This window comes from Sciurus carolinensis, chromosome 8, assembly GCF_902686445.1.
Source record: "Sciurus carolinensis chromosome 8, mSciCar1.2, whole genome shotgun sequence".
In the NCBI taxonomy this organism is placed as follows: Eukaryota; Metazoa; Chordata; class Mammalia; order Rodentia; family Sciuridae; genus Sciurus; species Sciurus carolinensis.
This window is the reverse complement of record NC_062220.1, coordinates 5,286,594-5,310,252: the sequence shown is the minus strand read 5'-3', so window position 1 is coordinate 5,310,252 and position 23,659 is coordinate 5,286,594. Positions and strand designations below refer to the sequence as shown.

The 23,659-nt window shown below is 46.3% G+C and overlaps 1 protein-coding gene across 19 annotated transcripts in view; it reads right to left on the bottom strand.

The window, feature by feature from the left end:
* Positions 1-23,659, bottom strand: part of Kmt2c (lysine methyltransferase 2C) — a 268,206-nt gene that overhangs the window by 3,899 nt on the left and 240,648 nt on the right. For 11 of the 19 annotated variants that reach the window (XM_047559963.1, XM_047559971.1, XM_047559966.1 and 8 more), the window contains 14 exons: positions 20,622-22,370; positions 17,400-17,609; positions 16,581-16,745; positions 14,726-14,867; positions 14,430-14,577; positions 12,861-13,039; positions 12,611-12,747; positions 11,473-11,722; positions 10,225-10,364; positions 9,692-9,799; positions 7,259-8,378; positions 5,977-6,113; positions 4,539-4,681; positions 4,118-4,286 (listed from right to left, as the gene is read on the bottom strand). In XM_047559963.1, coding sequence (XP_047415919.1) covers positions 4,118-4,286; positions 4,539-4,681; positions 5,977-6,113; positions 7,259-8,378; positions 9,692-9,799; positions 10,225-10,364; positions 11,473-11,722; positions 12,611-12,747; positions 12,861-13,039; positions 14,430-14,577; positions 14,726-14,867; positions 16,581-16,745; positions 17,400-17,609; positions 20,622-22,370 — 4,797 coding nt within the window. The remainder of the gene's footprint in view (positions 1-4,117; positions 4,287-4,538; positions 4,682-5,976; positions 6,114-7,258; positions 8,379-9,691; positions 9,800-10,224; positions 10,365-11,472; positions 11,723-12,610; positions 12,748-12,860; positions 13,040-14,429; positions 14,578-14,725; positions 14,868-16,580; positions 16,746-17,399; positions 17,610-20,621; positions 22,371-23,659) is intronic. The other 8 variants (XM_047559975.1, XM_047559976.1, XM_047559977.1 and 5 more) reach the window with 5 other exon arrangements.

Genomic DNA, 23,659 nt, shown 5'->3' with positions numbered 1-23,659 from the left:
GTTCCACTTAACACAAACGACCTGTTCACTGAACATCTTAGTCCCGGAGCTTCAAAAGCGGACAGTCTGCCACCTAGAGCTGTGCCGCTCTGCCTTGTTCCTCCTCTGCATGCTGAATCCTTAGAGCTGTGCTGGTGTGAACGTGTGCCCCAGAGTCCACATGTCGGAAACGTGCTGCCTGGGCGACAGGGCTGAGAGGTGGGTGCTTCAGGGGTGCATGGAGGAGTCAGCCCGATGAGGATGGAAGGGGCCTCCCTCCCTATTTGCCCTCTGCCTTCTACCCAGGAAGAAAAAGCAAGAAGGCCCACTCCAAGTGCGTCTGGCCCCTTCACCTTGGCCTTCCCACACTCCAAAACGGTGAGCCAAGTGAAGTTCTGTGACTTGTGAGCTGCTCTGTGGTGTCTTATCATGGCAGCACAAAACAGACCAACACCATCTATAAAGGAACACGCTGGCTGTGCGCACACCCCACAGGCTCCCCGTCTTCCACAGAGCACCAACTACGTGACGCAGAGCCTTCAGGCTCCTGCTTTGTATGTTATCCCACAACCATTTCAAGAAGGACTTGACCTAACAATCAATCTAATAAAACAAACAGGACTAACTATGAGGAACTATTACTATGAACTGGTTTTAGGTTTGGCTCTGAGGTTCTGAGAAGCCGAGGCAAAGAGGGAAAGCACAGACATTAGTCAGCTGTAATCATCAGGAAAGTAGAAAACAAACGGACTCTTCAGGAAGGACACCTCTGCCCTCATAAAAAGTCCTGAGGCCAGGCGCAAGGATACTGCAACTGCAGCAGGCTGGAGCACAGCAGCCACCTCGCTGCGGCAGCACACACAGGCGAGGGAGCCCTGGAGTCAGGTCCCAGTGTAGTGCCGGGAAGTTCCTGTCACACCGGGTGGAGCCATCCAGGCTGTGATCCCAGTGGCTCAGGGACTGAGGCAGGAGGATCTCGAGTTCAAAGCCAGCCTCAGCAACTGAGCAAGGCACTAAGCAACTCAGCAAGACCCTGTCTCTAAATAAAATATAAAAAGGGCTGGGGGTGTGGCTCAGTGGTTAAGAACCTCTGGATTCGATCCCCAGTACCTAAATAAATAAATAAATAAAATAAAGTTTGTATCACTACAAATTGTAGAAAAACAACATACTGAAAAAATACAGGTAAGTCTCATCAATAGCTGCATTTTCTAGTCCTAAATTGGGTTTCCGCCTGCAATTCTGACCAGAAGGCAGCAGTAGAGAAGATCACATGCTGGCTGGGGCAATCCTGCAGATGGATTCCCCATCCTGCACCACCACAGAGGCCAACGTCGGGGACTTCAGTCACTTCAGTATGTGAAGTGACTTATCTTTTTTTTTTTGGGGGGGGGGGTCTATACAGTTTATTTGATCAACACCAGATAATGTCTGAGAAGTGAACATACCAGAACACAAAAAACAAAGTGTACAGAAAGCAAAAAATATATACATATATATATATATATATATATATATATATATATATATATATATATATAGTGTGTGTGTGTGTGTGTGTGTGTGTGTGGTGCTGGGGATTGAACCCAGGGCCTTGTGCATGCGAAGCAAGCACTCTACCAACTGAGCTGTATCCCCAGCCCAGCAATATAGTTTTGCTTTAAGAACAGACAGGAAGATTAGGGGGAAACAATCCAAACGGGTCTCTGCACAGGACAACTTAATGTGTGCAGTGATAACAGGAGTATTCAGCCGAACGTGAATGGGTGCACACCGAACAGTGCTTCAACAACTGCTTGTCCAAGGGGAAGTGAATAAAGTCGTCTTCCGTTTTGCAAGGAAAAACTACCCAAGAATACATATACAGGATATAGACTTGACCAACCCCAGGAGCTACAGAAAATCATTTGTCTGCCTACGTAACAATTTAAACTTTCATAAGGAGAAAAGACACCATGTTTCCTCCCAGGCAGAGGGCGCTTCACAAAGCGTCATGAACACCTGATTCCCAAGGTGAACCCAAGTGGCAGACAAGAAAGGCGCCCTTTGTCAGAGGGTGGGCACCTCAGTTAAGGTCACAAAGGTCACAATGCCAGTCTGTGCTGACCACAGCTGCCAAAGCACAAGGAAGCGGTAGTGCCAAGGGCGAACGGAGGAGAGCAGAGCCATCTCCTTTGCTCAGGGAAACGCACGGCTCCCCGCCCAGAGCCAGCACCGTCCACTGGAAAGGCAGATACGTCTATGCACAAGCCTGGCCTCGGGACCGCCCTCCGTGGGGCCAGGGCGTTTGTACAGGACCTGGACGCACACAAAACAAAGCAAGTGCTGCCCCAGAGGCGCGCTGCGTGCAGCTGACCACGGCATGGGCAAACCCCGGCCTGGCTGGGTGAGCAGAAGCAGCCCAGGAGTCTGTTCCCAGGCGTGCGCGCGCCTGTGCGGGCGATCCTACGACAGGAGCATGGGACACAGGAGCCTGCTGTCAGTGCCGCCACTACGGGGAGGTGGGAGGAAGAGGTGACAGACGGAAGGAGACAGAAACCACGACAGCTCAGAACGCTCAAGGAGGCTCCCGGCTGACGGCGACCAGTGGAGTGCACAGCGAGGATGCCACTAAAACACCCTCGAGAAGGGGACGGTCCCGAAGCGTCTGCACGTAAAGGTGCTGCAGCAGGACAAGCCACGCTGCAGGGGCTGGGACAGGGTGCTGGCTCTGGCAGAGGCTCAATGGTAGGGAAGGTCCGTCCACAACCTAGAAGTGAGGTGATGGAGACATCAGGGTGCCTCGGGCTCCTGGCTGAAGGAAAGCACCCAAGGAGGAAGGCTCGGTGGAGGGCAGAGTCCAGGAGAGCAGCGGGGAGGAGACAGATCCTTCTGGGGCCTGCAGCACGGGACTCGGCAGGGCTGGGGTCCCCTCCTCTAAGTCCCAGTGCGTTCCCCACAAGCCTGGGGCCACACTCTGCCAGCTGGGATCTCAGGAGTGCGGCACCGCCTACAGGGAGGGAGCTGCCCAAGAGCGGAGGGCACCCAGTGCGGAAAGCAGCCCATTAAAAAGGCCCCAGCCTGGGCACGCCTCTGTGGGAAGTCCAGACATCAAGAATAAAGAGAGGATCGGGAACTTCCAGTGAGGACAAAGCCTGCCCCGAAGGAAAGGAACCTGAGTGTCCACGTGGATCAGGGGCCAGTGTGTGTTCTAAATGAAGCCCATGGGCTTCCCGCCTGGGGACAGCTGCAGCCCAGCCAGAGGCTTGGTGGAGACGCCATGGGGGCTGGGAAGTGAACAGAGGCAGTGGTGCCCCCCCCCACCCCCCCAGCGGCACGAGGGCCTGTAGCATCCTTGGGACCACCAAGTCCTGGGAGCAAGAGGAGCTCTGTAAGCGCACCTGGGACACGGAGGAGGGACACTGCACGCACGCTCCAGCGGGGGTCTCTATGAGGAGCTGGACGAGGACTCTGAACGCTCTGCCTGCCAACAGCCTCACCCGAAGACATCTCACTGCCTAAGCACATGAGACGACTTCACAGAAAGATGGCGTACGAAAAACAGGTGGCTTCCTAAATCGGAGCACCTTTTAAAAACAATTTCATTTTTTACAAATGCTTAAAACAGCCCAACTGAGCTGGGCACAGTGGCACACGCCTGTGGTTCCAATGGCTCAGGAGGCTGAGGCAGAGGATCAAGAGTTCAGCAACTTAGTGAGACCCTGTCTCAAAATAAAAAATATATAAAACCCCTGGTACAAAAGAGAAAAAGAAGAAAAATGAAAAAGACACACCCACTGAGCTCTCCACACACCCAGCGCGTGCAAACTCGCACTGACGGCTTCCCAGGGCTCCCAAGGTCCACACTGAGATCAAAGGTGTGGACCCCCAAGGCTGGCACTCTCTCTTTGAATTCTAGTGTGACAAACCGACATGACTGAGCAGGACTCTGAAATGTGATCCTAGGGACGGAGAGGTGGCTCAGTGGCAGAGCACTTAGTGGCGTGCCTGAGGCCCTCCGTTCAATCCCCAGCACAGCAAAAACAAAAAGCAGACCAGATTCCATCATCCCTGCCACCAGGTGAAACAGCTGCCCACGTACCACAGGTGTCTCCAGATCTCCAGCCGCCACCTGGGAGTCCCAAGCACAAGGACTCACCTGGATCCGAGACCGTGCCAGATAGACATTGGATTTCCACTCGGTCTTCATCCTCCGGTACTGCGACGACTTGGAGTGGACGAACTGCTTACTGTAAGGCGCATTCAGCTCCCCGGTGACCGTGCTCTGAAAGGACTTGGAGGTGCTGGTGCTGTTCAAGGTGTGCGGCCTGCGGACGGCGGCGTGCCAACAGAAACAAAAAGAACGCTGAAGACGGCTCCGATCGCAGCCCGGAGCAGGCCGAGTCAAGCCTCACTGACAGACACACGGAAAGCTGCCTAGCAGGGACACACGGCGTCCCGGAGGGGGGCACACGCACAGCCAGGCAGCAGGGTTTGTAAGCAGCAGACAAATGAAGCACAAACACCGCCGACAGGCCTAGAAACCCTGGGCTGTACTATGTGAAGTCAAAACAGAATACCTTAACACAAACCTCTTGACGTGGGTACTCATTTTAGGTTCGGAACGGGCACAACCTGTGGGGTTAACGGCAAGGGGCAGTTCCATGAGCGGATTCCGGCCGTATCGGAAGGTGTAGTTTTCACATGCCTCAACCCCAGGTAGCTGAAAAGAAGCAAAATATACAAAACGACGACTTGGTGACAAAGACCACAGCCAGCACTGAGCTGGCCTGATAAGAACACAACACACTTTCCGGGTAACAAAAGGGTCTGTTAACTTATTCGACATACTCGCCCACACCAAGAGCCACCTGAGCATGAGCCCGTCAGCTCAGTTTCAAAGCAGAACTCAGCAAAACTGCCAAGTGCTCCCTGAAGAGAGTCTGACCCCAGAACACACACGGACAGGCATACCCGTGCCTGGCTACGGGTTCCGAGCCCCAACACCCCACACGGAATGCAGGACTAACATCTGGACGCTCTTTAACATTAAGGTCAGCTAAGTTCTTTTCCATGGCTTGCTTTCTTGATCATACATTTCTTCTTTCAAATGTGACTATATGACATGGTGTCATCCTCCAAGTCCTAGAAGCAGAGTGGCGACTAACTAAAGGTGTACTTGTAAAGCGTCTTTTCTAGAACATATTTCTTGTGAGATATTTTTCTCTGTAGTCATAAAAGACATTACAGGCAGGGCCATTCCAAAGGAAGCAATCAGACCTACCACCAGAAAACACACCTGTGATTTTTCATTCTTGAAAAATGATGCCTTAGCTGGGCGTGGTGGTACACACCTGTAACCCCAGCAGCCCAGGAGGCTGTAAGTTCAAATCCAGCCTTGGCAACTTGGCAAGGCCCTGTCTTCAACTAAAAAATAAAAAAGGCTGGGATGTGGCTCAGTGGTTAAGCACCCTACCCTGGTGTTGAATCCCTGGTACCAAAAAAAGTAAACAATGCCTTATACAATCATGTGATTTTTCAATATTATATAGCCATGGTTCACTTAGGGTCACTGCCAAACTCTCTTGTTATCGCTTGAGTGAAGAGTCAGAAAAGCCTTCTAAGAAGTGCTTCCATGGCCTGCTGCCCTCTGGAGCTTAACCCCAGGAAGAGGCCAGGAGAGTGGCCGCCAACATGCAGGGCCAGGAAAAGGGCACCCCAACATTCTCAAGTGCAGGAGAACTTCAGGAGGCCAGGGAAGAGGGTCTCTCCATCCATGTGGACAGAGAGGATGTGATGGCTGCCGCCTCCACCCTGGCTAGCCTTCAGGCTTAAAGGGACCCAAGGACTAAACACAGCTTCTCTAAGGGAAGGGGACCTGTGCAGAGGGTGTCCCTCTGTCATCAGTGCCTGCTTTCCTCAAGAGACACAGGTTGGCCCACAGGCAAACCCTGCTCCAAAAAGCACGAACATGACCAGGGTGTGACCGAGTGTCTGGGCCTCGAGTTGGATACTCACTGATTCCGCTATCCGTGCCACTGCGGAGACGGTCAGGCCAAACAGGTCTTCTCCCTTCAAATAGGCAGGGAAAAGCTGGAGCATTTCAGATGTCTTCCTCACGCAGGCCACAGGCTCCAAGATCTTATCCCAGACACCTGCATGCAGAAAGGAAAATGAGTTCTATGATGAACTTGCTCTCATCTAAGCAAGGAGAAAACCAGGACAAGTAAAAGTCATGGGAAAGGAAGTACAGCTCCTCATGTGGGCGGTTTCCAAAGACCCACCACCAGGCAGCAGCCTAACAGACCCGTTTATTAAATGACAGTGATTTATTTTAAGAACTTTATGAAATTTGGGAGAAAAAAATGTTACTTTATGGATAAATAGTAAAAGTAAAAAGGTTAGGAAGATAACTGGAACGCATGCTACTAGTTAGTGTATTTTCTTTCTGGCCAAACAACACACCAGTTTCAACATGATTAATCCAACGAGTAATATTTGTAGATAGGTTCCTTTCCCCTCAGATCTAAATTAAAATGTGAAAATGACAATTTTCTTAGAAAATCTTTACAGCATTTCATACATTTAAAAAAAAAAAAACAAAACAAAACTGGTAAACTTTTAAAAAAAGCAGCTGTCCAGTGCTTTCTGCATCCATAAAAATGACAAATCGGATTTACCCGAGTCAGAATGAAACGTCTAATTCCCAGCTCTGAGCCTGTATGATACCTGGGAGCTGATGGCTCCACAGTGCTGAGAAAACATACAGAGTGCACTTCAGATATGGCCCCTGCCTTCCAGAAACTGGCACCAAGGAGGAGGGTCCCAGTGGGGCTCAGTGGCGCACACTTGCGATCCCAGCAACTTGAGAGGCCAAGGCAGGACAGGAGGATTCCAAGTTTGAGGCCAGTCTTAGCAACTTAGACCCCGTCTCAAAATAAAAAATAAAGAGGGCTGGGGACCTGGTTCAGTGCACACCCCAGAGTTAAAGCCCCAGGACTTAAAAAAAGAAAGAAAAAAGCGGATCCCCCAAGGTAAATAGCAGGCGACCTTTACCTGCAAATCATTCTCAGATTTATTTCACCAACTTTTATGTTCAAACGTATATCGACTAAAAAGTGATCAGAGAATCGTAAAGCAAACAGGCGTAACACAGCGAGGCCCAGGTCTGTGCGTGAATGAAGACTCATCTGCCGTGACGCGGCATGCACACGAGGACAGACACAACGCTAACACAAACACATTCTCAGCCTAACAGCGGAGCCCTGGCTCTGCAGAGCCTGGAGGTGACAGGTCTGACCTTTAGGTGATGTGTCACTCAGGACGAGGTCCTCGTGGCCTTGCTCCACGATCCTGATGACAAACTCTGGGCGCCCGTCCTTCTCCTCGATGGAGCAGAGGTAGCGGCAGCGCCTGTTGGCATAGCGCGTGCTCCAGTACAGGCGGCTGGCTTCGTAGCCCACGGGGAAGAGAGCCTTGGCTGAGTGGAACGCCTGCATCTGCTGCGGGAGCAGCTGGCCGATGGTGTGGAAGATGAGGCTCCCCACACGGAAGGTGTGGTCCCGCTCTCCCCGCTGCACAATGCTGGCGATCTGCCGCACCTCGTCGCGCTGCACGTAGACCCTCCTGAAGACCGCAAAGTAGCTCAGCTCCTGTTCATGGATTCCCTTTGGTTTGTGCATGGGGCAAAGCATAGTTTTGTCCTTAAAAAACATGCATTGTGCTTTGATGGCGCATGTGAAGTGATAAATGTTGGTGCATCGAAATCTGTGACATCCACTGGTGGCACCTGTCTTATGACAGAAGACACATTTCATCTGCAGGCCTCTCCTCAGAGCTAACTCTACGTTTATTAAGGCACCAGCCTGAGTCTCATAGACCTCTGTGGACCACAGAGCACAATTCAAGTGGACCCACAGGTCCAAGTCAAGGTTGAGCAGCCTCGCAGGCCCATCTGTCAACCCGTCCCCCTCTTCATGGCAGAAGCAACACTTCCGACAGTCTCTGGGCACAGGATCAGGTTTAAGAGAAGTGCCTAACTTCTTCAGAAACTCATCTATCTCATCCTCACACGGTGGCTTGAAGGTCCCCTTGGGGATGACAATATGGATGCTCCATTTCTTCCATTTCATTCCTCTCCACTTTTTGTTCAGCGGTCTACAGTCTTCAAACCCACCATGGACGGTCCTGAGCCGAGGTTTCAGCTTCACTGTCACCTTGAGCTCATCGGGTTTGGCTTCTACTCTGGCTGCTTCGAAGGCCGGAGGAAAGCTGATGGGAGGTGAAGGAGGCGGGGAGGCTTTTTCCTGGAGCCGGGGGAGGCAGTGCACATCCAACGTGGAGGTGTTGTTGCTGTACTGGTGGAACACTTTGGACGGTGTCTCTCTCGTGGGTGACTGTGGCAATGAAGGAGTGGACTCCTGGCCATAAGCAGCAGCCATGGGGGAAAAGAAAAGAGTAACTAACATGCCCTAAAAGTAATTTCTGTTTCAGCAAGAAGCCCAGCAATATGGCTTACAGGCTGGACTTGCTGGGAAGGTAGGGTAGGTGAGGTCAGGCTGAGTGGATGCTGGCTAAGTCCTAGCGGAGAAACTGAAAGGAGCAGGGCAGCCAGGGTGGTCCTTTCTGTGCCTTTTCTACGGTTGTGACTTAGAAAATGCTCTCCCTTTAAACCCTCTTGGACAATCTTCTTGCCAACTATGATGAAGCTGGAAAAATCAGTGCTATCAGAAGATCCAGCTAATTAAATCTGTACAAAGAACAGTGTCATGTGGTAATGCCATCTACCATGAGTCTGCCTCCATCCACACCTGTCCGTTGCCCTCAGCTGGAGTCCACTGGGTGTGTGTGAGAGAAGGCAAGGCTCTCTCTGCCAATGAGCAGATCCTGCCAAGGTGTCTGGGCCCTTCACTCTGCCCAGCTGCTCAGAGTTGGGCAAAGGGAAAAGCCCAGCTGCCACAAACTAATGAACACCCCCCACACCCTCCTGCTCATGTGCCACATCCTAAACAGTATCTGAAAAGAGACATGCCTCGTCCAGGATCCCAAAGTGGGCAGCTACTGCATACCAGCCTAAGAAACTACCTGGTGAAAATCTCCTCATCTAGGCTGATGTATTTACATTTAAAGTCCAAATTTATCTGTCGGATGGCTTGGATTTTATCATGGTGAGGATGCAGCCTGTTGGAGGAAGACTGCAGCACGTTTTCCTGAGAAAGACATGACTAGCAGTTTGTTGTACAGGATAAAATTTCTTTCAAAACATATGATACACAATATCATTTGCATCAACCACATACTTGGACCACTTACATCAGGTAAAACAGCTTGGTGTGAGCCACATGCTTTCTCTCATAATGCATGGAGAGACTTACGTTTTATTTTTGAAAGAATCTTCCTATTGAGGTAAGATTAATAAAAGCAATTTTTAAATGTTAATTAAGATCTAAAAACTGGTAATTTGTAGAGATCTGTTTAAAGAGCAAAGACCAAGACTTCAGCACTACGGTTCTATCTGATTCTGAGCTACATCTGCCCACTCTCGTCAAACAGCTGGCTGGCTTTGGAAGAGCAGCGAAGGCAAGGCTGCACCCTTCCGTCAGGTCAAGGGACATCCCTCAGGACCTGGCAGAGCTCATGGGGCAGGGACACAGCTGTTCTGGGCACTACTATGTACTTAAGCACACAAAATCATTCATTATATAATGTTTAGCTGAGATTGCACTAATATTACCTTGTTTTCTGAGTTTTTTGCTTGTGCGGTTGATGAATAAAGAATAAAGCAGTTATTACTACAAAAGACGATGTCCTTCTCCATTCTCTTGGTGCTGTCTCGGGAATCCTGAAAAGTAGAGAGAAATGTGTGTGTATGTGTGTATGTGTGTATGTGTGTGTGTGTGTGTGTGTGTGTGTGTGTGTGTTTCAAGTCTCAACAAGTCAAAACTTGATAACATCCTCTTAATAAAAAGAGGATCTACATGTTGACTGATGATTTTTACATTATGTTAAAAAAATGTTTCTTGACCTTAAAAATAAGGTGACCATGTCCCAATCTTTAGCATAACCATTTTCCTACAAAGAAAAATAAACGTGCAGGTTATACTGTTCTAATTTCACTATTCAGAACTGTGGTCCTCCTGAGTAACTCAGCAATCTGCTAGAGCTGTCTGTCTGGAGCCCTGAGTAAGACACATTCATGCCACCCCAGTAACGGGTCCCATCACACAGTGGGAAGGGACTGCTCCCATGTGGAGGGGCGCACGGTACCTTGCACACGAAGGCCATGTCTTTGAGAGATTTCCGCACACCACTTCCCAGGATGACCACCTTGCAGTGGCAGCACCACTGTGGTCTGAGGGCGGCACTTTCTGCGGCACCGTGACTGGAGTCCTTATATCCAGATAGACCTACAGGTAGCCAGCTCTTGTTAGCGACTGAAACTGACAGCAACATAAGGCATCAGATTGCACTGCAATAATAAGAATTGCACAACTTGGCTCAACTGACTTTATATTCTTTAATAAAAAGTATGTGATGGGATATAAATAAAGAAGCATGTTCATTCTCAAACAACTGGGGAAACAATGCTAGCATGAAACAATTCAACAAAACCAAGTCACCAAAACACATTACTATTCAATCAAAGCGCTTTCTGTTGCTTGAGGGTAAGATACTACTAAAGCATTTTATGAATGATAAAGAGAAATGTGTAGAGGAGATTTACATAAGTATGACTTAAGAGCATCAGAATGAAAGCAAAGACCAAGACCAAGATAAAATGTAAGTTCAGGACTCAGGGTCTACTCAGAGAGCACCAGCAGGACTGGAGGGGCAGGGGAGAGGACAATAGAAGAGCGGACACACACAGGTGGCAAAAGCAGCTCGGAGCTGGAGTCCACACCCCAGCACAGACACTCTCAAAATGACTTCCAAGATGACAACTGAGGAGCTGCTAGAGTTCAGAAGGGGAAGGACAGGAAAAAGATCCCAAGGGAACTGGTGATCAGGGAGGTGTGAGCAAGTGGGCAGGCCCAGGCACAGCCAAGGCAGGAGGGTGGTTCTCCATGATGGGCACAGGCGCTCCTCTGGAAGAGGGTGGCCCTGCGAGGGCAGTGCAGAGGCCAGGGGAGCAAGAGGAGGGAAGAGGAGAAGGAAAGCAACACACACCAGACTGGCAGCCCTGCCGGCACCACCTGGAGACGGCAGACAACGGCAGGGGTGTCAGGGACACGAAGACAAGCTGCTTGAGGGTGAGCAAGTGAGAGGCTTCCTTCATCAGCCTGCAGACGGCTGCACTCAAGTTTTCACTGGGGGACAGCAAGACACCACACAGCACAGCACGACAGGCTGCCTCACGCCACAGGAACAGACCACCCTGTGAGGCGGACTTACCAAGGACCCACACCAGCACCACACCTGCTACTTGTTAAACATTAAACTGAGACTTAAAAAAAGAGTAAGCTTAATTTTGGGTCAAGAATGGATTTGGGATTAACAAAAAGCTTGCTAGCTCACCATTGCTTGTTGGAGGAAATGGTGCATGAGGCTGCTTCAGCCGGTAAGAGCTGGCTAATCTGGGAGGGTGTGCAGATCCTGGTGGAGGCCCACGGAGAAGGAGATGCTGCCGATACTCCAAACCCGGGTTTACTCTGTGGCCACTGACCAAACCCACGGATGGAACATCTGGAGCATCACTAACCTCATAGCTGCTAGGAATGCGGACGTGAAGGAGGTCGGAAAACGCAGCCACAACACTGCTAATGTTCTAGAACAAAATGCAAGCCCTGTGTTAGCCACCCCAAAGGCAACAGTATACCACTCCAAAGAGAAACTTAAGGTGAATGCTGTCTGCCTGCTGTGAACAGGGCAAGAAACTCCAACGATTTTTATTTAGACTTGAGAGTCTCAGGGGAAAAAAAACATATTTTAATGGACTAATATACAAGTGAAGCCTTTGTCAACAGAGACCCTCAGGAGGAGATTCCAATTAACATTCGCAACTTGGGAGCACATTAAGCCATTGAGCCCTCTTAATACCTGACAGGTGTAAAGCACATGAGCTTAAGGGATGGGCTGACCCTTTTCAAAAGTTTTCATAGCAAGCTCACATCACAGGGCTGCTAGTCAGTTCTGGCCAAAAGTCTGAAGCGGTCCACAAGAATGCTATTCTGTTAATGACCAAAATATTATGTCATAGCACTATGAGCTTGGTCTCCAATAAAATGTCTCTGCAGAATTCAGTTTAAAAAGTTTAAAAATCCACAGCAACTCACTAGTATTTGACATAAACAGCTGCTACCTGAAGAACTCCTTCTACTACTCTGTAAAACTTTTATTGTTGATAATACTCTTTCTCGGTGGTGAATTTTCTGCAGCCTTAACAAGTTTTGAAAAGGCTTCTCTCCAAATGTACATATCTTTTTAATAGGAACATGTGAATTCCACCATCCCTTTCTGCCTTGACTTTGTTTGAGCTCAATCTCCTGCTAAATGACAATGCTCAAAAGCAGCCAAGTCTGAAGTGCCCATTCATCCTTCCCTCAACTTTATCTTCTGTTCTCAGTGACTGTGCAATCTATATTTCACTGTAAGCCACCAACATCATCAACAATGGGACATACTCCATGGCAGTAAGAAGTCATTTCATCTTTACCTCAGCAGCTGTAGGATGCAGGGTAATTGCTACAGATATGAGACCCGATCTGGGACCATTTGGGGATGAACCAAAAGGTGATGTAAAAAATAAAGTGCCTGGCTCAGTTTTGATGTCATTCCTTCTTGATTCTGAACCTTAAAAGGGGTAGAGGCAGGGGAGAGAAAATAATGTTAATAACTCTTCAAGGTCAAAATATTTACATGAGTAAAGAAGTGGAGGATGAGATAATGAGGCTAAGCATTCTTACTTTTCACAGTTGTGCTGGGAAGAATGGGAATGATGGGGGATGGCACTGGCTCTGGAGGCTCCTCCTTGACCATTGACAGATCTGGATACCTGCTCACTTCCACCCCAACCACACTCTCGGGAGAGGATGAGGGAACAAAGCTGTCAGGAGTATCCCGATCACCACAGTGATCCTGTATCCTGGAAGAAGAGCACACACACATCATAGCGTGCAAATGCACCCAGGGACTTCTGAACCAACACCATGTGTCCCACAGCAAGGATGCTCTGAGTGATCAATGGCAATAACATATGCAGCAAGTCAATCAGCTCAAGGTCAAACAAGGACTCTCTTGGGAAAAAATGTAAAGCTATGAAATAGTGTAAATGGCTGTGTTTCCTTCTGACCAAAGTTTCAATATCAAAATTTAAAGTTGCCAAAGAGGAAGATGAATACTAACACCTCTGCAAAACCCCAGGTCACTGTGACTAAGGAAGCCTCCTGCTACTTGAACAGGAAGGAGCAGTCAGGAACACATCGGGCATCAGCTGCAAGCCAACAGCCATTCTCCTGTTCCTGTTGCTGCTGACTATGGCTAGATTGGAGAAAACCTCAGTACTGTAGCTTGACAGGTACTTCTTTTTCTTAACTGATAAAATAAGGTGTAAACAGAAGAGAGTGGTCTCTCCTGTCTAGTCTACCCAGCGGTGGAGAAGTCCGGCTAACAGCTGCAGAGCATTCCTGGGACTGCTGGCTCCCACATCTCCCACTCATGGTGAGGGAGACCTGAGAAAGGTTTCAGGACAGCATCCTGTGAAGTCCAGGGTCAGAGCAGACACTGAACTGGGTCACCAAACACCACGCCCAACAAGCTGCCGTTCACAGCCCCGGAAAGAGCAATGATGCCAAATGACTCGCTCTGGACTCTTGGCAAGGAGGTACAAAAGGAAGGACACCTGGACTCTGAACTTATCTGGATAAGTTGCTCTTTGCTTTGGCCCAGTTTCCTCATTAATAAAATAAGAGATTAAGATTCAATGGATGTCTCATCAAATAGAAAGAAGCTGCCAGATTTTCCAAGGAAAAGATAAAAACCTGAAGTATGTCTCAACCCCTTGGAACTAACTAGTTGGGTAGTGATTATCTGCTAAGGGAACCTGATTCTCCCCAGTCACAATCTTGGAGCCAAAGAACAAACACAAACTAGTTACAAGCTCTCTGCACAGCGGCACTCCGGTATCGGCACTGCTTGTCTCTCCTTCAGACGTCCACAGGCATCAGTGCGCCCAGCACAGCACACTAATGGCCTGCAGAGGCTGGCAATCTTGAAATCCTTAGATCTTCCACTGCTTTAATGTCTGCTCAATTATCATCATTTGTCAAACTCTCTAAATTGTGTAAGATTTTAAAAATACACAATCTAATTATATCTGGTAGTAACAATGTCTTATAAAATTAATAGTCTCAAGAATATTACTCACCAAATTTTACCCCTCCAATGTTTTTATATACCATTTCTATATAAAATGTGCTAAATACATAAGAAAAAGAAATAAATATCAACTATTTAAGAAGGAAATTCACTTGTACCTCAATTCTTCCTGATTATTGTGGGGTGGTGTTGGGAGTGATGCTGGAACATCGACTGTCTTTGGGCCTTGAGCAAGAGCTCTGGCCAGCAAGTCATCCTGTGGCCTGAAGGGCAGTGGAAATGGCTTCGGTCCTAGAGCTTTGGTAACTGCAAAAGCCAACACAGAGAAGCATTTAAGTACCTCTAGTCCAAGCTGATAAGCAGGCAGCACTGGGTGGTACTACTGTCACTGCACCAGACAGAGCTGGTAAAGGCACACTCCTCACAGTGTAGAGCATGGAGGCTATAGTCGTACCTTCATGGCTCACCAACACTCCAGCTTTTCCAGCAAGTTCTTCAGTTGTTGCAAAACCATTTGCCATCTTCTGACAAGCCATAGGAGGTGGTGTAGGAGGAAGAGAGGCAGGGGGTGTTGGAGGATTACTTAAATTATTCTGCTGCAGGAGACCAAAAAATTTTAAATTATATGCTACTGAGCAAATATGTAATGAGCTTGCTAAAACCTAGTTCTGTGAATTTTCAGCACATAGAAGCAAGGCTACAGAAATGTAATCAAGTTGCATCTTCATTTCCAAATGTACACCAGGAAGAAAAATATACATAAAGGCTAGGAGGGGTTTTGTAAAACTACTACATATGATTTTGAGGATATGTTATGATCCATTTGCTTATTGGACCTGGAGCTTGAGTACTTAGCTTTGCAATGAAGAAGCAAATTTCCATTAGGCCTGAGACGATTATGTGCTACTCTTTTCAGATTTCATAGTTACAACAGTTAGTGAAAGAGAGCTTTAAAATTCAATCGATAAATTGTAGTCCAAGTTCTCAAAAATTATTATATTCAATTCTCATAAAGCTATGCCCCAGTTCTATGAAAAACTAAAGAATTTGTAGTCCTAAATCTTTAATTGCAACTCAAGATCTGAACTGTCCAAGATCTCTAAAACAAAAAGGTAAAAGGAGCAGCAAAGGGCCATGAGGACCAAACGCGTTAACAATTACAGTTGCTTTTCAAACAGCTCTCCCAGTTTTACATTTGCCACCAGTTTGCCACTTATTGTTTAGTATCTCAAGGAATGTTGGAATCTACCAGAATGCCACATAAACCAAATGTAAAGTAGAATTATAGATCTTGCAAAGATAGGGGATTTCCTGAAGTTCATGAAGTAATGTTGAAAAACATCTTGCACGGGGAGGAGATGTAACTGAAGAGCAGCGCACGTGGACAGAAGAGGGAGCGTGGACAGAATTTTTCAAATACTACAGTCAGAAGAGAAGCCCTCAGGATGGTATTCATAAACACTTTGCAAAATGATCTGTTTAAATAAGTCAGATATGAATTGAAGGGGTCTGTGATCTCATTATAAAACTTTATTTTAGAAAAGTAATACCAAAAGATAAACTGATTTGGTTTTACAGTATAGCCTAGCAATCAGTGTGTAAATTAGCAGATAAAATGTATTTAGAACTTTCTAATTTCATTTTACAAGGTGAAAGGCTTCTTTTTTTTTGGTACTGGGGACTGAAACCACTGAGCTATATCCCCAACCCTTTTCATTTTTGAGACAGGGTCTCACTAAATTGCTTAGAGTCTCACTAAGCTGCTGAGACTGGCCTTGAATTTGTGATTATCCTGCCTTAGCCTCCTGAGTCGCTGGCATTTCAGGTGTGCACTACTGAGCCTGGCCTTAACCATTTTTAAAATTCCAATATTTACTAAGAATTTGGATTTATTTTATAAGATAATAAAGGTTATAAGGAACCTGTATTTCCCCTACCATGGAAACTTTCCACAATTTGTATTCTTACCTACTGAAAATATCTTTTTTTTTTTTTTTTATGGGAAGGAATCTGGCTTATTCAAAGCTGGCCCCAAAGAAGACAGAGGAGTTAGCTCCACAAGCTCTAACTTCAGGGGACTCAGAGGACTTTTATGGGGAGGAAAAGCAGGCCATGAGCCCTGTAAAAACTTTCAAGGACTCATGTGAGAAACACTTTACCAGGTAAATTTCTAACCTGTTGGCTGATCTTAAGTTTCTGTGATACCTGGAAGCTTAGATGTAAATTAGGTGCAAAACCAAGACACACTCCACCAACTGTATAAGGCATCCAAAGATGAAGCAAGGCAGCACCCTGGTGAAGAAACGTACCTTGTAGATCAACTGGGAATAGTAGTCGGAAACCCCTTCAAGGGTAGCACTGCCAAAAGTTCCTAGAAGTCGATTCCCACTATTAAATTGGCCACTGCCATAAGGAAGAAAGTGCGCAAAGTTCACTCCAATGATCGGTTCCATTAGAGGGAGCAGAGAGAGCTGCTATTAAAAAACACATTTAAGAGTAATGTACATGGTAAACAAAACGGAGCGTTCCTCAACTTCCTAAGACCCGAAGCAATTTAGGCAAATAAGTTGAGAAAAATGAGACTTAAAAATTTGAAGTATAAAAATGTAGGAGAGAGAAATGCTCAAATCTCTGAGATAACAATTCAAAATAAGCTTTGTTCCCATCTGTCCCTAAAGGGATGCTGCCAAAGTATCTCAAGAAATACAGGTTCCTCCTCTTTGCTCACAAAGAAATCAGGCATGAGCCGAGGCCAGGCACCACCAGCGGCAGTCAGGAGCCATCTCCCTGCTCTGTAACCACCACAGATGCAGAAGAGTAGAGCTTAGATAAGGAGAGTCCTGTGGCTGCAGTCACAAGAAGTGGGGACAGTTTCTCTTGGTGCCAAGGCTGCTCCTGACCTCTGCTAATTGATCTGTCTACTGAACTGTGAATTGCAGGGGCCAAGACGAGAAGGTGCAATTTTGCTTGGAAAGAAGAAATCTACTGCGTTTCCAGTCCAGGTGTCCTTTATCCCTGTAGCTCTCTAATTTGGAAATCATCACAATAAAGAGAAAGCTGGATTCACAGACTGAAAGGCACTTGCTCTCTCACTTTGAGCTCTAAAGAGGCCACTCTGAAAGACTCACCTGTTTCAGATGGGTGAAGCAGTCGGAATTGGAGAACATGGCCTGCTTCTCCTCTTCCTCTTTTTTCCTTTTCTTTGAGCGAGGTGCTGCCTTCTCCCCAGTCCTCTGAGTCCGTTTGCTTCGCTGTTTCTTGGATTCTCCTCCATCTGTTTTTGGCAACTGGTTGTTGCCACATCCAAAACCACCTTGCATTTGAGCCCCCAAAGTTTGCTAATGTAATTGGAAAGTTAAAAATAAGTGAACTATCAACATGTTTGAGTTTTAGTTCATGCCTGACCTGTTCAGATCTATGCTCATATTCCTAACACAGTACCAAGAGCTAAGGAGGGAAGACAGGTAGTGGTATGAAATGTCATGACTATTTTCTGAAAATATTCCCTCCTTTTCAGGCACTATGCTTAAGTGTGGAAACAATCAGTTGCAAAGCTTGAGGAAAGAGAGAACTCCTGAGATAAGAATGAGGCCTGACCCCTTGTACTGACCACACCAGGGCTGGGGGTCCCCTTACTCCACAGAGGCACAGAGGAGGAGGGGTGCCCTATCAGACAACCAGGAAGCCTCGGTACAGTGGTCTTGGTGAGTTACTTTTGTTGCCCCATGGGAACTTGGAACTGGTGAAATGCAAAGTCTGTAAGATAATTCATAAGCCCCAAGCACACTTCAGAGCCCAAGCATCTGAGGTAAGAGAACAGCTAAGCCCAGGGAGCAGTAAGAAGTCATATGGTCTCTCAAGTTAGCTCAAAATTCTGCATTTGACTTCAAAATAATGGTTATGTATTTAAAGTCAATGGGAGAGGACCTAGATAACAGCAATTAAGTCTTGTCTTTACTCTGGCTTCATGGTCAAGAACAAGAGTAAGTCAGGTTCTGAAAAGGTTTTTGAGGGTAGTGTTATTATACCTAAAAATATAAGACTATTTTTCAGGCTCCATTATTTCTAAATTAATCATTACTTCTTAATATCAATACTTTTTTTATCAACAATTACACTGAACTTACTACAGTCAATTCTGCACTGAATCTTTAAGGTTTTGAAAATCATACTTTCCAGTTATATTCTAATTACAGAGCATAAATAGCTAAATCACATGTAAAGGGCAAGAGGGTGAAGACTTTTTAGCCTTGTGGGCCGCACAGACCAACTGCTCAGCTCTGACTGCACTGCATGAGTAGCTGGAAGGTAAGCAGGTGGGCGAGCTGGGTGCATTCCAACAAGACTTTTTAAATTCATGGACAAATTTGAATTTCAAATAATCTCCACCTGTTACAAAATATTATACTCTTTCTTAGTTTTTTTTTTTTTAACCATTAAAAAATGTAAAAACCATTCTTAGGTTATACAAAAAAGAGCAGAGGTGGCAGGAGGCTCAGACTTCCCATCCCTGGCCTAGATCCCTGCCTTCTCCAAGACAGTGCCCAGGGCGTGGGGCTGTTGCAGCCCTGTTATTAGTCAGAAATGTAAATTCTCTGGTTCTGCCTTAGATCCACCTACAAGAGACTCTGGGAGCTGGGGCCCAGAGATCTGCATTATAACATGCCTACCAGGTGATTCCACACGCAAGTCCCCAGCAGCACTTTCCCAACTTGATATGCTTAAGAATCAGCTGGGGATCTTGTTGAACTACACATTGATTTGGCAGGTGAACAGCAGGGCAGGGCATAAGACTGCAATTCTTAAAACCCTTCGAGGTGGTAAGAGATCCCCAGGGACTTACTTTCTGAGTAGCAAGGGCCTAAGACTTCCTTAATTGGCTTTTGAGAGACTAATGAAGCAATGCATATTAAGTATACACAGGTCAGGCATTTTAACTGCTTTACAGATTTTAGCTCTAATCCTCATAATTATCCTAAAAAGCAAATATGACCACATTTCAAAGAATACTTAATTATGGAAGAGCACAAAAGATTAAAAATCTGCCTGAGATAAAAAGTTAACATTTTAATGTACCTCTTTCCAAAATTTTTCCCCCTGTGCTATGGATTGAACCCAGGGACATTCTACCACTGACCTCATCCCTAGACCTTTTTATTTTTTAAGAGTCTTGTTGAGTTGCCCAAGAATTTGCAATCTTCCTGCCTCAGCCTCCCATCTCTGGGATTACAGGTAAGGACTAAACTCAGGTCATTAAAAAAAAAAAAAAAAAATCTATCCCCCCCACCCCCAAAATACACAAAACCACACATTTTTACGAGGTCAACGCTCAAGTTCTATTGAAAGGGCCACGACCAATCAATGAAAAAAAGTACGTCAACACTGCAAAAAGATGAGCTTCATTCATCATCTTAAAACTGCAAATTTGGACAACTCAACATACCACTCCATGCCTATTCAATTAAAATATGAAAATGATCAAATGAAAAAATCCAGTCTGAGAAGCACTGTCAGGAAAGCTTTATGAATATACCAGTAATACACTAGCAATTGTACCTTTAAAAGGTGAAGCAGGGGCTGGGGAGATAGCTCCTGGTAGAGTGCTTGCCTTGCAAGCATAAGGCCCTGGCTATAATCCCCAGTACCGCAAAAATAAAAATAAAAAGGATGAGGCAGAAGTTATGGCAGCCTAATTCCCGGGACCCAAAAACCTCAGTGTTTGAAACATCTTCATCAAGTTAATTGTAAGGGGCAGGAGAGGAAGATTCTTATAAAGTCATATTTGCAATTAAGTACTTCATTCAAACAAAAAACAAGCAAATCCAATGTTGTTAACTTCAAACAAGTAGAATATACTGAGAAAACTACAATGCAACACTGTCTACACGTAAGATTACATTTGTACAACATTTATAAATGATGACAAAATGGTTCCCAGAGTGGATGATCCCTGAGCACTTGAGGACATTAACAGAGGTGTAGAAGTCATCTTCTACATTTTAAAGAGATTAATGGAAATTACACACTTATTTACAATACAGGCACATTTACCTCCTTTCTTTAGTTAGATCAGCTCAGTGTGGAAACCAGCTAAAAGGCATGTTATACACAAAATTGCAAACCACATGTCTTTTTAAAAAAAAATAGTGAAAATATTACTTATTATAGTTTATGGGTGTAAGTAAAAACATGGATTCCATGGAGACAGAAACAACAAAATAAAGAGTGGTTCTTTAGAGTAAAAAGGTTGCACACTGTATTGAAAATGATAAGCTGTTGGTAATCCAGGACAGGTATAATTTAAAACAAGAGAAAAAAAGTAAGTTGTAGTTTTCATGATTCACACTTACCAATCCTTCCACTGGGTTCTGCTTCTCCACCAGTTTGTTATCTTTTGCACTGTTGTCTTCTGAAGAGAAACTGCCCTCTGATCTTTGACTTAACAGGGAAGAGGATTTCTTATTTTTCAACAAGTGTTTCAAAAGTTCATTTCCTGACTCTCCTTTGGCAACAGGGGTCCCAGCTGACTGGGGAGGACTCTGCACCAAGGAGACGGGACCAGCCGCAGTGTCTGCTTCCTTACTACCAGTCTGCTCCTCCAATTTAGTCTCCTCTTGACCAGGGCATGGCTCTGATTCAGCTTTTTCCAGTTTTACTTCTTCGGTTTTGGCAGGGGTTTCTATGGAGAGTTCATCCACCTCTGAGTGTGGGTGAGTCTGTGGGTTTGGAGCTCCTTGTGAGAAATCACTACTGGGAAGTCTGTTTTCCAACTCTGCACATGGCTGCCCTGCCGCCACACTGGCAGGTGATGGGCCACCCGGCTGCCCTGCCGCCACAGTGGCAGGTGATGGGCCACCTGGCTGCCCTGCCTCCTCTCCCTGCTGAGGACGCTCACCAGGTGTGCTTGCCGAGGGCGTGGAGGCAGTTTCTGAGAGGCCTGGAGTTGGGGGGGCAGTTGTGTCTGAGTGGGGAGTCGACGGTGCTTTGGTGGACTCTGCATCGTCGTCCTTCTTCTTCTTCCTTGTTCTGCGCTTCTTCCCTTTTTCTTCAGGGATTATATCAGAGTACAACTGAATGAGAGATTGAGCTGATCCCGGATAACTCTGTCCATGGGTCATGGCAGGATCTGGGCCACAGGGGAGACTGCTGTTTGCTACTGGAGGTGTTACTGATAAAGCAGGGGTGAACGGAGGCCTCAAGGGGGACTGCTGGAAGGTGGTTCCAGAAAGACTTCCATGTCCCTGCTTAACAGAATGGAAGTTTGGGCTTCCACCAGGAATAGACGGTGAATCAGGAACAAATGAGGGAGGTCCTACCACCTGTCTTCGTTCATTGGTTTGCATGAAATTTTGGGTGGGGGGTGAATTAACAGATCTGTGTTGTACATTCTGCTGCTGTAAAACCTGCCCCATCTGCTGTTGGTGTTGTGGAGACTGCTGAAGGGGTCTTGGATGCTGCATAAACTCACAAGGTCGGTCAGCACTGTAGAATGGAATCTGGGTCACAGATGTCCTGCAGGCCAGCTCAGAGCCCAGGAGGCCATGCTGTTCCATTTCCATCCTCTGCTGCAAAGCTCTCTGTCTGTCTACTTCTTGCATCAGCTGGATTCTTTGCCTTTCTTGCTGTTCTCGTAAACGTTCCTTCCGCTCCCGTTCTTGAAAACTTTCACTGAAGGGGTTGTTATCATCAAATTCTACCCGGGGTGGTGGTCCACTTTGTGGGTTTGCACTGGAAACTGATCCTGGGGCTGATGTGCAAGGTTTCATTGGTATTTGGGCAATTGGGGGTTGAATCCGAGGAGGATTGAGGGGCAGGTGAGCTGAAGCATTGGAAGGTTGCCAGCCAGGTAGACTGGGCATTCGAGCAGGGCTAGTGTGGCCAGGAATGACTGCTGTATGCTGCTGGTGCTGCAGCTGCTGCGGCACCATAGGGAAATTAGGTTGGCTCATGGTGGGTGGGGTGGCACCTGGAACTAGGGGTGGCTGGGGCTGGACACCTGGCATTAGGATGGGGGGGCCCAGGGCACACTGCTGCTGCTGTTGTTGTTTGATGCGATAATCTTCAATCAACTCAGCATGTTCTTTCTGTTGTTTACGAATCTGAAATAAGTATTAAGTAAGTCACACACCATTTAAACTACCCGTTGAAAAGATAAACAATACACACAAGCTACACAGGAAGCAGCTAATTTACAGGACCTTAGAAGTTACACTAATATACAAGGTCAGAATAACTGAGATTTAACCATTTAAACATATTAAAAGTTTCATTTCTTAAATACGCAAAATTGAACATTTTAAACGAAATGAACTACTAGCCACGTATGCCATGCACCTCCCTGAGGTGTAGGAATAGCACAGACATGACCTAGGTCTCTCCTTTCACCTACTGCACGCCTGAATGCAAAATGGGTCATCAGTAGGTCTACTGGAGCCACCTATGAAAATTCAGAGTTCCTGCTCTTGCTATGTCTGCTCACTAGGAAATGCAGCCTCATCCTCTGCGCCAATGTTCCTGTCTACATGCGAAGTGTACAGGCTTCATCAGGTTGGACTAAGTGACCTTCCTTGAGTGAACTGCCCGAGGCAGCCACTCAGTGAAAGAGACCACACTAGCTCTTTGTACATAAAACAAAATTCTAAAAAAACCTCCAAACAATACCCTACCCCAAAAAACCTGATTTATAACACTCTTTGTATTCATGAATATCATATCCAAATTATAATTTTTGAAACCTATACAAACTCTGAAGTAATATTGTGAACAGTTTCTAATCAGGGTCTAAGGAATGACTAATGTCAATTAAATAATTCCAAAAATGTTTGTGCCCCAATGTGCCAGGTACTAGGATAAAATATCAGTCAAATAATAGTCCATCTTTTTGTGGACACTGTCATGAGGAAGCTGAGGAAAGAAGGAATGCAAAATGTTGTACGTGGGCTGGGGAGATAGCTCAGTTGGTAGAGTGCTTGCCTTGCATGCACAAGTCCCTGGGTTCAATCCCCAGCACCACAAAAAAAAAAAAAAAAAAAAAAAAAATGTTGTACGTATCTTTCAAAATCACTTGGTTTTCAATAAATATTATACTGATATGCTGAACCCAGTACTTCTAATAGTTTTTCAACTTACAATTTCTTGCGAATCCCAGCCAGACTAACATCTTCTGTAAGTAAGGGTATCTGGTCTTATCCAGTAGCTGTGCAACTCCCTTCTGTCCCTGTCTTTTCTAACCAGTTTACCAGTGAGAACTGAGAACTGCACCAAACTGATAGTAGTGAGGTGCACACAAGGCACCTGGAACAGTATCTGTGTGTACTGCGATGATTTTTATGTACATAAACACATGCCATCCATCTTTCCCCTGACACTACTGACTATTTTTAAAAAT